At 40.1% G+C, this 13,328-nt stretch overlaps 2 protein-coding genes across 3 annotated transcripts; both read left to right on the top strand.

The window, feature by feature from the left end:
* The first annotated feature begins 2,720 nt into the window (after positions 1-2,720).
* Positions 2,721-6,782, top strand: LOC146579847 (E3 ubiquitin-protein ligase TRIM39-like). The gene is made up of 7 exons (XM_085265414.1): positions 2,721-2,816; positions 3,106-3,689; positions 3,799-3,894; positions 4,003-4,236; positions 4,430-4,577; positions 6,114-6,140; positions 6,244-6,782. The coding sequence occupies exons 2-7, from the start codon at positions 3,111-3,113 to the stop codon at positions 6,774-6,776; spliced, it is 1,617 nt and encodes a 538-aa protein (XP_085121540.1). The 5' UTR covers positions 2,721-2,816; positions 3,106-3,110; the 3' UTR covers positions 6,777-6,782.
* A 915-nt stretch (positions 6,783-7,697) lies between these two features.
* LOC146579846 (E3 ubiquitin-protein ligase TRIM47-like) lies at positions 7,698-13,273 on the top strand. 2 transcript variants are annotated; one of them, XM_085265444.1, is made up of 4 exons: positions 7,698-7,826; positions 11,105-11,712; positions 12,237-12,464; positions 12,563-13,273. In XM_085265444.1, exons 2-4 carry the CDS (start codon positions 11,197-11,199, stop codon positions 12,584-12,586), a joined length of 768 nt encoding a protein of 255 aa, XP_085121570.1. In that variant the 5' UTR covers positions 7,698-7,826; positions 11,105-11,196; the 3' UTR covers positions 12,587-13,273. The 2 variants fall into 2 exon arrangements, with proteins under 2 accessions (XP_085121570.1, XP_085121562.1); XM_085265436.1 differs by having other exon boundaries at positions 12,237-13,273.
* The last annotated feature ends 55 nt before the right edge of the window (positions 13,274-13,328 follow it).

Genomic DNA, 13,328 nt, shown 5'->3' with positions numbered 1-13,328 from the left:
TGTCAAAAGCTTCAATAAATGTTTAATGCAATGCTTGTTATATGATTCTGGTGCAATAATAATGCTGATGCTAAAATAACAGTAAAACACCCCCTTTTATCCCGTTTAACTTGACATCTAAATGTTTATCTGGGACTCTCCTCAGCTACAGTGGCGCGGCTGCCCCTCTGTTGGTCTTCCTTGGTCTCTTGTGTTCTGGGGGCCTCTGGATGTCTGGAGTCTTGATCTCCTCCATACCTGCTTCATGCCCTGGAGGACGGGGCTGTGGCCCCCCACACCCTCTAGCAGATCATTACATGAAGGAACCTTTTAAAAACAAGCGCGTCCATGCTCACAGGTGTACACACGGGTGCTCACGCACACAAACTACACCCTTTTTGGCTCCTACCTCAAAGCACACTGTGCGCTGTCGATCTTACGTGCTGCACAATAATGTTTAATATTTAGTATTTACTGTTATATTCCCATAGATCATCGTGATGTTCTTTATTATGTTGCTCTTTTTTTCTTCTGCTTGTTTTCTTTTTTCTTTCTCAACAGGTGATCCAGGTGATTGATATATGCATTTTTTGTCTGCTTATTATGTATTTTTTTTTTTGTTTTTTGCCCTTTATCACCGTCCCTCTTCCCCACTGTTTTTCTTTCCCTCTTTTTTCTCCCCTTTCTTTTTCCCAGTCAAGTCTGTCCCATAATTAGCAAGTGAAAATAAAATAAAATAAACAATAAAAGATGAATGAAATAGACCATTACAGCAAGGCTGGGATGGTGTATTTGGTAAAGTAAATCCGTTGGGCACCTTTAGACAATAATTCTGATGGCAAAAGAGCCAAACGGGACAGGCAAAAAAAAAAAAAAAAGTATACAGCAGAAAAATAAGTAGTTAAATTAAATTAAGATCATTATCATTAAATCAAGATTAGGGGTGTAAGGACTAGATGTTACAGTCCCTGATAATGCATTGCTTTAGATGGAGAGACTCTTGAGGGATGGCTGTTATGAGGAAAGGCAGCCTCACTTTTGCACATTTAAACTCCTCAACCAGGCTAGGGATAGGCAATGACAGTATCCCGTCGCTGTAGAGTCCAACGCTGCTGAGGCACTTGGGAAGTCAGAGCCACTTCTTAACGTAGGAGCTCACTAGCCTCTCTAGTCAATTGGCATGATTGAGTGAGACCTCGTAGATTGTCAATGGCCACAGTAGTCTGGGTAATAACCCAAACTGGAAGCACCAGAGCTTAAGTTTCTCTGGGAGTGCAGTGTTGTTAATCCACTTGAGGTCATCAGCCAGGTTTTCCCTTAATTGTTCTAGTTGCCACGTATCGTTGAGGTCTGCATTATATTACCGTCACAGGCTCTTTATGGGCTTCTCTAAGACTGTTGGAATTGGTTCTTCACTGATATAGAATTGCTCGGCTGTCGGTTTTCCTTTTATGATGGAGATGCTGCGAGATTTACTCGGCTTAAACTCCATCCTTGCCCATTCTATGTTTTCCTGGAGCTTCTGTAGCAATCGCCTAGCACATAGTTTAGTTGTTGTAATTATGGTCATGTCATCCATGTAGACCCTAATAGGAGGAAGACGGACACTCCTGAGTCTCTCACCTCCCACTACCCACCGGGATGCCCACATGACCAACTCCATTGCCATGATAAATGCCAGAGGGGAAATCGTGCAGCTTGCCATTACACCAATTTCCAGGTGCTGCCAAGCTGTGGTGATGCTCTCAGCTGTCACACAAAACTGTAGATCCTGAAAGTAGGTCTTGACCAGTCCTGTGATGTGGTTTGGTACGCTGAAATAGTTGAAGGCCATCCACAAGTTCTCGTGCGGAACTGACCCAAAGGCATTGGCAAGTTCTAAAAACACCACATGAGGGTCTTTCTTGGCAGTTTGAATTTGGTGCCAGACGATGCTGGCATGCTTTAGATATCTTGAGAAGGCCCGGATGTTGGCCTTCTGCACTGATGTGTCAATATAGTTGTTTCTTTGCAGGAAAGCAGATTGGCTTTGGGCCACGGCGCTGAAGAAGATGTTTCCTTCTACGTTCAGCAGACTGATCTGGCAAAACTGGCTAATGGATGAGTTCTTCTCCTTAGGGATAAATACCCATTGATATTGACTCGTTTAATAATAGTCGGCATATGATAAATAACTGTAATTGTACTTTTTGCATTATTATGAAGTTATGATTGCACACTACCTCCAACTCTTTGATATGAAGTATGATTTGTTTGCCAAAAAAGAGAAAAAATCCAATAAAGTTGAAGTTGAATGCTTTTAAAAATTTGAATTGACCTAAAACAATATTTAGGTTTAATCTGCAAAAATAGCAGCCAGATGGATTCCAATCCACCACAGTCAGTCCACCAGAGTAGTATTGAGCTTCTCATATGGGTTTTGGCAAAATATAAAATGTATAACACAAATGAGACATTCATTTTAAATGCATCATGTTAAAAAAAAAGAAGAGATTGTGGTTTGTTTTAATCTGAATTCATGATTGCATGCTGCTATTTACAGTGACTGATCTTGCGAACATGCTTTGGGAGAAATGTTTACACCAATAAATGTTTGGTTTTTTTTCAGATATGCCCACATGATGCTATTTTCCTGCTACAGCATTAAGTTTCATTTCAGCCAAATGATGTAGTTTGACCACGCCCACTGAAGTGACTGGAGCTTCCCCGGTTCTTCAAGGTTCACTCATATTACTTCCCGTGTGAGAGACGAGTGGTGAATTGTTTGCAGCAGGTTTTATATCTGCATGCAAACGTGGAGTTTAGTCTGTTGGAATTACCGAGTTACTAGAAATAAGGTGAGTCAAGTTAAAATGAAATTGAGCTGTTTTTCTTTTGTTTCTGCTTCCACTGTAAATGCATAACTGTAAGTATGTGATCCAAAATTAAAACAAGGAAAGAGATTGATATGATTATGACTCATTGGGTGTGTCAGGGCTCTCACTGGGAACAGCCAAAACACACACTTAGTGCCAAATCTATTTCTATCTATTTAGCTATTTTTTCCCTTTATATCATATTTCATATGATATAAAAAGCCTGAAAGAACAGAAATGTAAAGCATATCAATGATATTTTCATCTACAGAGATCATGTCAGCTTTTGGTTTCCTCGCTTCATTGCCAGAGGATCATTTCGTCTGTACGATCTGCCTGAACGTCTTCAGTGACCCGGTCACTACACCTTGTGGTCACAACTTTTGCAGGACCTGCCTCACTCAGCACTGGGACAGAAGTGAGTTATGTCACTGTCCAACGTGCAGTAAAAGATTCTATGTGAGGCCCGAGTTCTCCACAAACACCGTCATCGCAGAGATTTCAGGCCAAATCAAGAAGAGGAAGGTGGAGACGCTTGAAGACATGGATGCACCGGGGAAAGTGGCGTGCGACGTGTGCACTGATTTACAGTTCAAAGCCTTGAAGTCTTGCCTGGTGTGTCAGACGTCGTACTGCGAAGCCCATCTGGAGCCTCACCAGAGAGTTCCCTCTTTAATGAGACACAAGCTGATCGAGCCAGTGGAGAATCTGGAGGAGAGGATGTGCAGGAGGCACGAGAGGATAATGGAGTTTTTCTGCAGAGATGATCAGGTGTGCATCTGTCTGCTGTGCAGTGAGACAGACCACAAAGACCATGAGACAGTACCTGTTGAAGAAGAAGGGGCTCAGCAGAGAGTAAGACGATGCTGAATTTTATTTTGTTACATTTTTGTTAAAATGAGAACGCGGATCCTTGAAAATGACCACTTCACCCAATTTAATTGCTTAAAATTGTACATTTCAGGAAAATATTGAGTCTCAAAAAGCAAAGATCAAACTGATGATTGAGGAGAGGATGGAAAAGATAAAGGAATTTAATGAGGGCTCCGAACTGCGGAAGGTGAGTATTGAGGCAAATTTCCAAATGTAAAATTTGTCACATTAAGCTTTACAGTGTTCAGTGCACACCTACATGTTTACCAATGGAGCCCTTTTCTTTCTCCTGCAGGTAAAAGCAGACCAAGAGATTGAGGAGAACAATACACTATTCAGTAATCTGATAAACCAAGTAGAAGAGATGCAGGCTAAACTACGATCAAACATTCAAATCAAGCTCAGAAAGTCACAAGAGAAAGACGAAGCGGTAATTCAGGAGTTGCACGACGAAATCGCAGAACTGCAGAGAAAACACTCAGAGCTGGACGAGCTTTCACAAAATGAGGACCACCTGTGGCTCTTACAGGTAAGTTGTACAGACTATGACCTATAAGCATCTTATAATAAAATATATCTCTTTTAAAGCCAGGTGCAACAAATTTCTCCATCTTTTATCCATCGCTTTGTATCTTTTCCTCACTCACCCCTGCCCCAATCCAAAAAAAGATCCAACTGAAAATAGCTGCTACTCACTATCATGTCCTTATGAATCATTTCAGACTTTGAAGGCTCTGAGCAATATTTCCGCCTCCAAGGATTGGTCCAAGATCAAGGTTTACTCAGACTTGTGTGTGCAGACGGCAAGGAGAGCCATGGCTCATCTTGTGCACACTTTCAAAACTGAACTGAAAACTCTCACAAAAGCAGGTAAATATCTGCAGCGTTTGTTTTATGTGTGAGGATTTCTCTAGTTTGGATACTTCTGTTTGTACACGTTAACGTAGCATATTAAAATGATGATCACGGCATTTGACTGATTGTCGTGGAGGCTGCTGTGCACATACAAAAGTCAATTCTTCTGCTGTGAAGCCGACAATTCAGTGTGTGCAAACACGAAACGACACCACAGCACATTTAACGTCAGTGCCTGGAAAAATATGCTGCTCTTGGTCAGTGCCATCTGCATGGACAATATAGCTTCCGCCAGCTGAGTGAAAACTCTTCATAAGAGGGATAAATAATTTCAGGGCAGCAAGAAGGTCTTGTCTTCTAATCCACTGGCTGGTGTCTTTCTGTGTGACGCCTGCATATTCTCACTGTGCCTGTGCCGGTTTACTCTGTGTAGTCCAGCTTCCTCCCACAGCATTAGGGTTAACTGGTAATTGGCTGTAGGTGTGAATGAACAATTGTATAGGTCGTGCTCCAGCCCCATTACAGCTCAGATTGACTCTAGTGAGCCTGAACTGGATAAATGGCAGGAAATGAATAGATGCGTGGGATTATTTAGAAGAAATGACATGAAACTAAACAGCCAAAGCAGAAGTTCCTTTTTTTTTTTAAATGGCCAGCAGAGGGCGAATTTGTCTGGTTACAAAAAGTTCACTTGACATTTATGGAAACATGACCTCGTACAAGATGAATGACCTTTGTAAAGCTTTTCCTAAAGACTTTTATAGTCTTAGTCTCTACATTTACATTTTATTAAATACATAAATTTTAAAGAGGTGACCTTTTTGACTGACAGGAAGTTACTCTTTAAGCATTCACTGTCCGTTGACTTCTCAGTTAGATCCAACCTTCAACTGTGACAACCTCTTTCAAAACAGCAAGACGGCAATGGTCAAAACGCTCAACTCAGCAAATGTGATGAAATTGCCAGATTACATTTACATAGTTATGAGTACTCCACATCTTTATGTTTAGGCAAGTGAAACAGCTATTCGCTAACTGTGGGATAAATAAAGAAGAGTTTATCTCATTTAATCCCAGTATTACCTGTGTTGCATCTGATATCTCTGTGTTGGTTTTGTTCTTGGATCATTAAAACTAATGTTGGTCCAGATTCAATGCTCCAAGTGACCAATCACATTGCTGGGATATCACAGTAAGGTTAGGGTGACAGGGGTTACGGTTAGGGTTAGAGTCTGGTGTTTAGTGTGATGGTGTTTCTACAATGCAAAACTCTTTAGTTTTAATCCAGGAACAACACTAACACGGCGATATCTGCTCATGCTACCGCACGTAGTTGTAGTTGTTATCCTGCGTTCACACTAGCATGTCATTGATTTGTCACAAGTTACACCACCCATAGAATTGTCTGTATATTCATATTCTTGGCTGCCATTGAAGAAGAGTTTTCTTTTAATTTGTTGATGCAAATCTCACAGTACAAGTATGTGATTTGAAACACCACACGTGTTTTACACTTAAGGTTTGCCTCACTGTGATGTTTTTTCCTCTCAGAACTGACCAGGATGAGGCAATATAAAGGTGAGTTCATAGATTTATATTTAGTTTACTTTCCAAGATATAAAAGCTCAACATAACTATTAATATATATATGTAACTGACCATATGTCTTTTTTACTTTAAGAATCAGTCGCCTTTAACCCTTCCACTGCCGGCGAGGGCCTTGTGGTGACTGAATCTGGGAAACGTCTGAAGTACTTCAGAGCAGCAAGCCCCTCGTCTGATGAGTTTGGGAGGTTTGACTGTCCCATGGTGTTTGGGACGAAGGGCTTCACCTCTGGCCGACACTACTGGGAAGTCCAAGTGGGCCTGAGAAACAACTGGGATGTGGGTGTTGCCAAGGAAACTGTAAACAGATCAGGAAGGGTTTTTTTGAAAAGAGAAAATGGATTCTTTGCCATAGGAAAAAGGTTTTTGGACTATAAAGTTCACTCAGCACCCTCCACAGTTCTCTGCCTTTTCCCTAGGCCAAGGTTAATAGGAGTGTACCTGGACTATGAAGAAGGCAGAGTCTCATTTTTTGACGTGAACGAGAACTTGCATATTTACTCTTTCACAGGAGAGTCTTTCACAGAGAAACTATTTCCATACTTTTATCTACACAGTAGGGCAAAGAAATCTGAGCCTTTGCTTATTAAGGATTGTCTTTATTTCTAATTCACTTCCTTCAACAATCAAAATGATAAATGAATAATAAGATCAAAGTTTAGAACTCAGAGTGCTGCGCAATCTGAACATCAATAAAACGTATTCGGAAATGACCAATTTAAGGTTAATAATTAACATCGACTGTTGTTCCTGTTGCCTTCTTTTACATTGTGATAAACTATGACACAGATAAAAATACCACGTACAAATTGTTCAGAATTCCAGACTATGAACCATGCAAATGATGTTTTAAATATGCGCTTGTAGAGTGCGTGCACAGTATATAACAAACTAATCAGTATTATGTAGTGTTAGTTCCATCCTCTGTCTGTTTCAGAGCTTTCATTTAAGGAAACTTGAAAGACTTGAATCAATTTTTTGTTATTACGCATCCTGTTTATTTAGCTTTACTCGAGTGGGGTCAAAATCTTTGACGTAGGATCTCCGGAGTACAGCACCATGTATGGTAGTCACCACAGCTGCTTCTGTAAAAACAGGAACTTTATGGTGCATTAAGTTAACCTCGTAAACTCATGGGAATGGCTAGGAGGTTTGTTTAATAGAGAAAGGTCTTGTCTTTTCTTTTTTTAGATATTTACTTTAAATGTTCTTTTTCTGCAGTTTTTTTCAATGTATAGATGTAATAACAAATTCTAACCAGTCTCAGTCTTTAACATACCAAGCAACTTTGGCATAATCTTATATAAGTAAGGAGAAAACAGTGATAAATAGCTATAACCCATTTAAAATGAAGGCAAACAACTTAAAATATAAAGATATTATTATTTGCAGTACCTTACAAATTATTAAGTAACTCAGGCAGGAAAGAAACACGTTTATTTAACTCTGATATGTTTAATTATTCGGGGCTTTTTTTGCCAGGGTTTGAGCTTTATTAACAGGGCCCGAGTTTATGGGTGTATGCTGTCCAGAAGGGCCAGCCCCTTTCCTAGCAGTGGTGGGTGTGTCTATCTCTATGTCAGGAGAACCAAGTGAGCAGAGTGTAGCTCATTGCTGTTAGTGCCTGAGGATACACAAGCTGGCAGTTAGAAAATAATTGTAAGTATGTTTTATGAATTATTTCTTTTCTTTCTGGTATTTTGAAGACAGCTTTTGACCATTACATGAGATTTCTGTGGAGGTACACAGCTGAGTTGAACTTGTTTACATTGTTCATAGTTCGTGTGAGCGGTGAATGAGTCATTTTCATGTTATGCGTATTACTCTCAGGCTCAGGAGTGAAAAGCCACAATCTAAAATAAGTTTAGTTTGATGGCTGTGTCACTGTGACAAATGTAGCCATTAATGCTGTTACGTTCATAGAGAATACTCAGTGCTGAGTGGCTGGAGGATACGCAAAACTTCAAGATTCCTGCATGGCTCTGATGTAGTACAGATGTTTTGTGACGTACACTCAGAATTCTTTCACTCTCAGTATCAATGAGCAGGAACCTTTTCCCCCTCTAGTGCAGATATGCTCGTATGAAAGCAGGAAAATCCAGTTTTGCATGAATTTTTGAACAAACTGTTACGGTGGCATGCCACTTCAGAACAAATATGGTGTTGCACACAAGTCTGATCAACAGTTTGATTGACTGGACGTACCTTTGCTCTTGAGCCTATAAACTCATTCATTACCTCATATGGTTACATGTGAGTAATATTCTTACTGCTCTCTTGAACTGCCTTATATACATATTTGGTTTTTCTTTTCCACATTGCTGTTTGTTGTATCAGTGACAAAATGCTGGTAATGGTAATGTTTGTTTTTGTCTTTATATTAAAGTTATCAGACTTTGTTTCATGAACAGTGTTTCATTATAACATTTCAGATCGATTTTTGTGCGATATTTGACTGACCTCCAAACTGAAGTCGTTTATTTAATACTGTGCAAATGTTTTGTGCCAACAAACCTTTTTTAAATATATTACTTCCAAAGAGCCAGCCTTACTTCAGAGTGATTTTGAGCAATAGTTGTCTAAAGATCTTTTAGGTTTTTATTTGGACACTGGCTGCTTTTCACTCATGTTCAATCCAGTCTTCATACCTGACTATTTTTACAGGAAGTAGTCGTTTTGTCAAGCCACTTAACTGACCTATCATTTATTCAATCAGAAACGTAACTCAAGGAATGAACCAGTCTTGTGTCTACACATAACATCTTTGTAAAGATCTCATTTTAAATCATATCTTTGGGCACTTTGTTACTGTCGCCCTGTCACTAAACAAATCTCTTAAAAATGCCAAAGATAAAGCAATATGGTAATCACATTATTGGTGCAAAAATCTAATTTTACAACGGTCAAAACTTGGCATATTTTGGCATGGTGTGCAAAAAAACTATCTCCAGCAGATGAACAGTATCTAGAACTCCTTTAGAAATAGGAAAAGAAATCCAGAAAATACCTGACGCAGGACCTGAGAGAAGCATCTGGCCCTTTAGTTGATACATCTCTTGTTCACTGAAGCCTCAACAGAAATGATCTCATTGGAAGGGCGGCCGTGAAGAAGGCTGAGGTATACCAAATTAAGTGAGATTTGGCAACAGAAAATCAGGACTGATGGAGCGATGAATCCAAAACTTTCGGTTCAAATCATTGTCAGTTTTCAGGGAGAAGGCCGAGAGAGAGGTACAACAGCGAGAGTCTGAAGACATCTGTAAAACAAGGTGGTGGCTCTGTCATGGTTTAGTGCTGCATTTTAGCCAGTGGTGTTGGAGATCTTGTGAACATTGATGGAATCATGGATGAAGAAAGGTACCATTTTGATCCACCCAAACCTCTGGCCTCTGCTCCGTGGTTGCTAGGTGACCCCTCGTCTGGGGCTCTCCTCAGCTCTTCCCAGCAGGGTGTCACGGTTGCCCCTCCGATGGTCCTTCTTAGACTCTCGCACTCTGGGGGCCTCTGGATGTTTGGGGCCTGGATCTCCTCCATGCCTGGTTAATGCCCTGTGGGATGGGGCTATGGCTCCACCCCCTAGCAGATCGTTACATGAATAAACCTTTTGAATACAAGAATGCTCATCCACACAGGTGTACACATGGGTGTTCACTGTTCACAGACACAAACTACCCCTTTCTTGGCTTCTACCTCAAAGCACATTGTGCGCTGTCAATCTTGCGTGCTACACAATAACATTTAATACTTAGTATCTAGTGTTATTTACACTTAGCTAGATTAATGCGATGGTGTTGCGTTTATTATATTGCTCTCTTTTTCACCTTGTTTTCCCTTTTTTTTTCTTGGGCGTCTTTCTTGGCCTTCTGACAGTATTTCTGATGGGTAAAGAACCAAACGGAAGAGGCAAAACAAAAAAAACAAAAAAATCTTTTTGCCTTACATGAATGCTTGCACACGTTTCAGCAAACTGTTGCATCCAAAGAAATTAGGAATGGCTTAAGATATTTGCACTGCACTACATGTTACTTTTTATTAATGTGTTTACTAAAGTTGGGCAGCACCTGTGGAGCAGTGATGATCTCTGTTGCCTCAAAGCAAGAAGGTCCAGAGTTAGACTGCAATGTGTCTGTGGGTTCAAAACCATGCGGTTAGTGGGGTTAGGTTAACTGGTGATTCTAAATGGCCTATAAGTGTTTATGGTTACCTGTTTCTGTGTGTAAGCTCAGCGTCAGATTGGCAACTGTCCAGGGTGTACCCTGCCTCTCACCCTCTGGTAGCTGGGATAGGCTCCAGACAAAGGTATGGATAAGTTGAAGAGAATGGATGTTTGCTAAAGCCAACCAGTTTTCTGTATTGTACTTAAGTAGAGAAGCCTGTAAAAACATTCTTCTATTCATGTGATCTTAACATTAATCCTCCCAGTAAGGAAACACAAAGCAGTTTATACAAAGATGGAGTAAGTGTTATTCAAATGCCAGCTACTGTTTGATCCTGCCAAGTGATACGAAACATGAGGAGAAAAAGTGTTTGTTTGGCATCTGTTGCCATATTTAGCTATTAAAGTAATTCTAATGAATAACCAAAGCAATAAAGACTGAAGCCTGGTGAACTGTGCATTTCCATATAGTCAGTGATACACCAGTCCATTGATGGGCATCGATGGCTCAAGCAATCAGTATGGTTATGTCCATCCATCCATTCTCCTTCAGTTATTGTTATCAGGGTTGCAGGGCCAAAGTCAGTCACAAACAGGTATATGTATTATGGTATTTTGCACAAAAAGTGGACAGTCTTCGTAATGACAGTAGCTCTGGACAGCTTTAAACCAGAAGCTGTTTTCTGTGCAGTGTGTAATTGTGTAGTTTCCTTCTGATATGTCAAGCTTTGTGAAGAACGATGTTGAATGTGTGCTAATAAAACCTCTCTTTTCTTGTCAGACGTACTGCTTCAAACAAATCATCACCTGTGCAAAAAGCAAACTGAAACAGGCCGCAGGTTGCTTGTATTTGCACAGGCATATTAAGACGCGATGTCAGACCCTCCTAATTGCTGCATCTGTCTGGATGAGTTCGCAAGCCCCGTGTCCATCCCCTGTGGACACGTCTTCTGCTTGGGATGCATTGGAGAATACTGGAAAATCAACGAGGCCTGCCAGTGCCCCCTTTGCAAGACTTTGTTTCCTACCAGGCCACAGCTCAAAACAGACCAGACACTACATACTGTGAAAGCACCTCAACCTTTAAAAGCTGGAGAGGTTCCCTGTGACTCCTGCTCAGCAAAACGTCCTGCAGTCAAATCCTGCCTGATGTGCATGGCTTCCTACTGCACCACTCATCTGGAAGCACATTACCAGACTGAAGAGCTTAGGCGCCATCTACTGGTCAGTGTGGTAAAAAACCTCGAGGATTCTGTGTGCAAACTGCATGGGAAGAAGTTGGAGAAGTTCTGCAGGAGTGACCGGGCGTGCATTTGTGCTATGTGTGCACAGACAGAGCATTGGAGCCACAACATCATTTCTATTAGCCGGGAAGCCTTTAAGAAGAAGGTAAAGAAATTTCTGCTAAAGCTTTTTTAGAAAAAGTATTTACAAATAATTTTTGTTGGCAATAATGTAATAAGTATTCTCTAATTTCAGCTTAAAAAAAGACTAAAAAACTTGCCACTCAGTTGGATTCACATGCTATCCCATAATAATCTCAGACAATTAGTGTTAAAGCTGTTTTGTAAGTTATATTTGTTAACAAATTAAACAACAAAAGTAAGAATTAGCTTACATCTTGGCAGCCATTTCTTGCCTTTTCATTCCCTTTTTGATTACTTTTGTAAATTTGGATGGGGGTCAAAAAATTGACTCTTTTTGTAATCAAAAAGTGAACTGAAGCTCTTGATGGAGTTTTGTTTTGTGTCATCCATCAAAGCAAAAGAAACTGTCATCACGGGGTGCACAGGATTGCAACATACTTCAGAAGAAGCTCAGGAGACCATACGACGACTTGATTTAACAAAACATGGTACAAGTGTGCCTGCAGTTTGTCAGCTTAGCTGTGCTAATGCAGTGTCTCCCCACAGGTTATTGTAAAACGAAGGAGGATGAAACTTCAGCAAGAGGTTCAAGATAGAGTGAGTGAAGCTGAGAAAATCAAACTCACTGTAGATCTCAGTGGACAAAGTCCAAAAGAGGAATGGCAAACAAATAAAGAGCTCGAACAGCTGGAAGATGAAATCGTTGAGCTCCAGAGGAGAAATGCTGAGCTAGAACAGCTCTTGAAGATTGAAGATGATCTCTTATTCTTACAGGTTTGCTTCCTGGTAAACTTAACACCAACTGCAGCATTAAACACATGCACACAAAACACAACACTAATTTCAGTGTTGTGTCTCTCTTGTCTCTGCAGAGATCTCTCCATGGTGCTTTGTGATTCAAGAAACATGCTGATCATCAAATCTTTATTCATGTGTTTGTTTGTTTTTTTAGCTATAAAATGATTATGTAATCTCAGCTGGGTGGGTGTGTTAGCTTTCAAGGAAAAGTATGCTCTGATTCATGAGAAAGAGATGAGAAGTGTCACTCAATTATTTTTGCATTTAATGTAAGGATACAACCAGCTGACTTTTAGCCTACAGTGAAACACAAACTTGAACTATTTATACTTTTGAACCTCAATAATACTTTTAAAAAGGAAAAGCTAGCTAATTCCCAGGATTTCCAATGCCAAGCTAAGCTAAACTGTTGCTAAGCTAAACTAAGCTAAGCTGCCGGTGGCTGTGGTCATACATTTAATGTAAATGGTATTGATCTCATGTATCACTCTGCCAGAAATCCAATGTATGCACTGAATTTTATATTTTATATTTTTATATTTAAAAAATGAATCGTTTATACGGGTTTAAAGAAACTGTGAAGTTTAGAAACCTCAGGGACGTTGAACTTGGTTGTATGAATGTAACTTATTACTGGGTGGGTGATGCAATTAACTGCTATTCAGTGCCAAAAATGCTTTTGTCTTCCTTTTTGATTAACCAATAAAATGTATGTAAAATAAAACTTATGATGAGCAATAGGCAGTATTTCGACCGAAGTCCTGTGCAATAAAAAGGTCTTGTGAAACTGGATACTTGATCTGTATGAACATGCTGAGCACACACAACACGCCCTGCTGC

This window comes from Mchenga conophoros, linkage group LG3 (genome assembly GCF_057382185.1).
Source record: "Mchenga conophoros isolate Kocher_MC1m ecotype Shallow Benthic linkage group LG3, M_conophoros_male_GT1.1, whole genome shotgun sequence".
NCBI classification, from domain to species: Eukaryota; Metazoa; Chordata; class Actinopteri; order Cichliformes; family Cichlidae; genus Mchenga; species Mchenga conophoros.
Note: the sequence above shows the minus strand (reverse complement) of the source record. Positions and strands in the feature narration are given on the sequence as shown.

Bases quoted from the DNA above. Each gene is read 5' to 3' on its own strand.
- LOC146579847 (XM_085265414.1), top strand. From the start codon at position 3,111: ATGTCAGCTTTTGGTTTCCTCGCTTCATTGCCAGAGGATCATTTCGTC. The intron at 3,690-3,798 runs GTAAGACGATGC...TGTACATTTCAG, and splicing joins AAGAAGGGGCTCAGCAGAGA to GAAAATATTGAGTCTCAAAA. The intron at 4,237-4,429 runs GTAAGTTGTACA...GAATCATTTCAG, and splicing joins ACCACCTGTGGCTCTTACAG to ACTTTGAAGGCTCTGAGCAA.
- LOC146579846 (XM_085265436.1), top strand. From the start codon at position 11,197: ATGTCAGACCCTCCTAATTGCTGCATCTGTCTGGATGAGTTCGCAAGC. The intron at 11,713-12,236 runs GTAAAGAAATTT...GTCTCCCCACAG, and splicing joins GGGAAGCCTTTAAGAAGAAG to GTTATTGTAAAACGAAGGAG.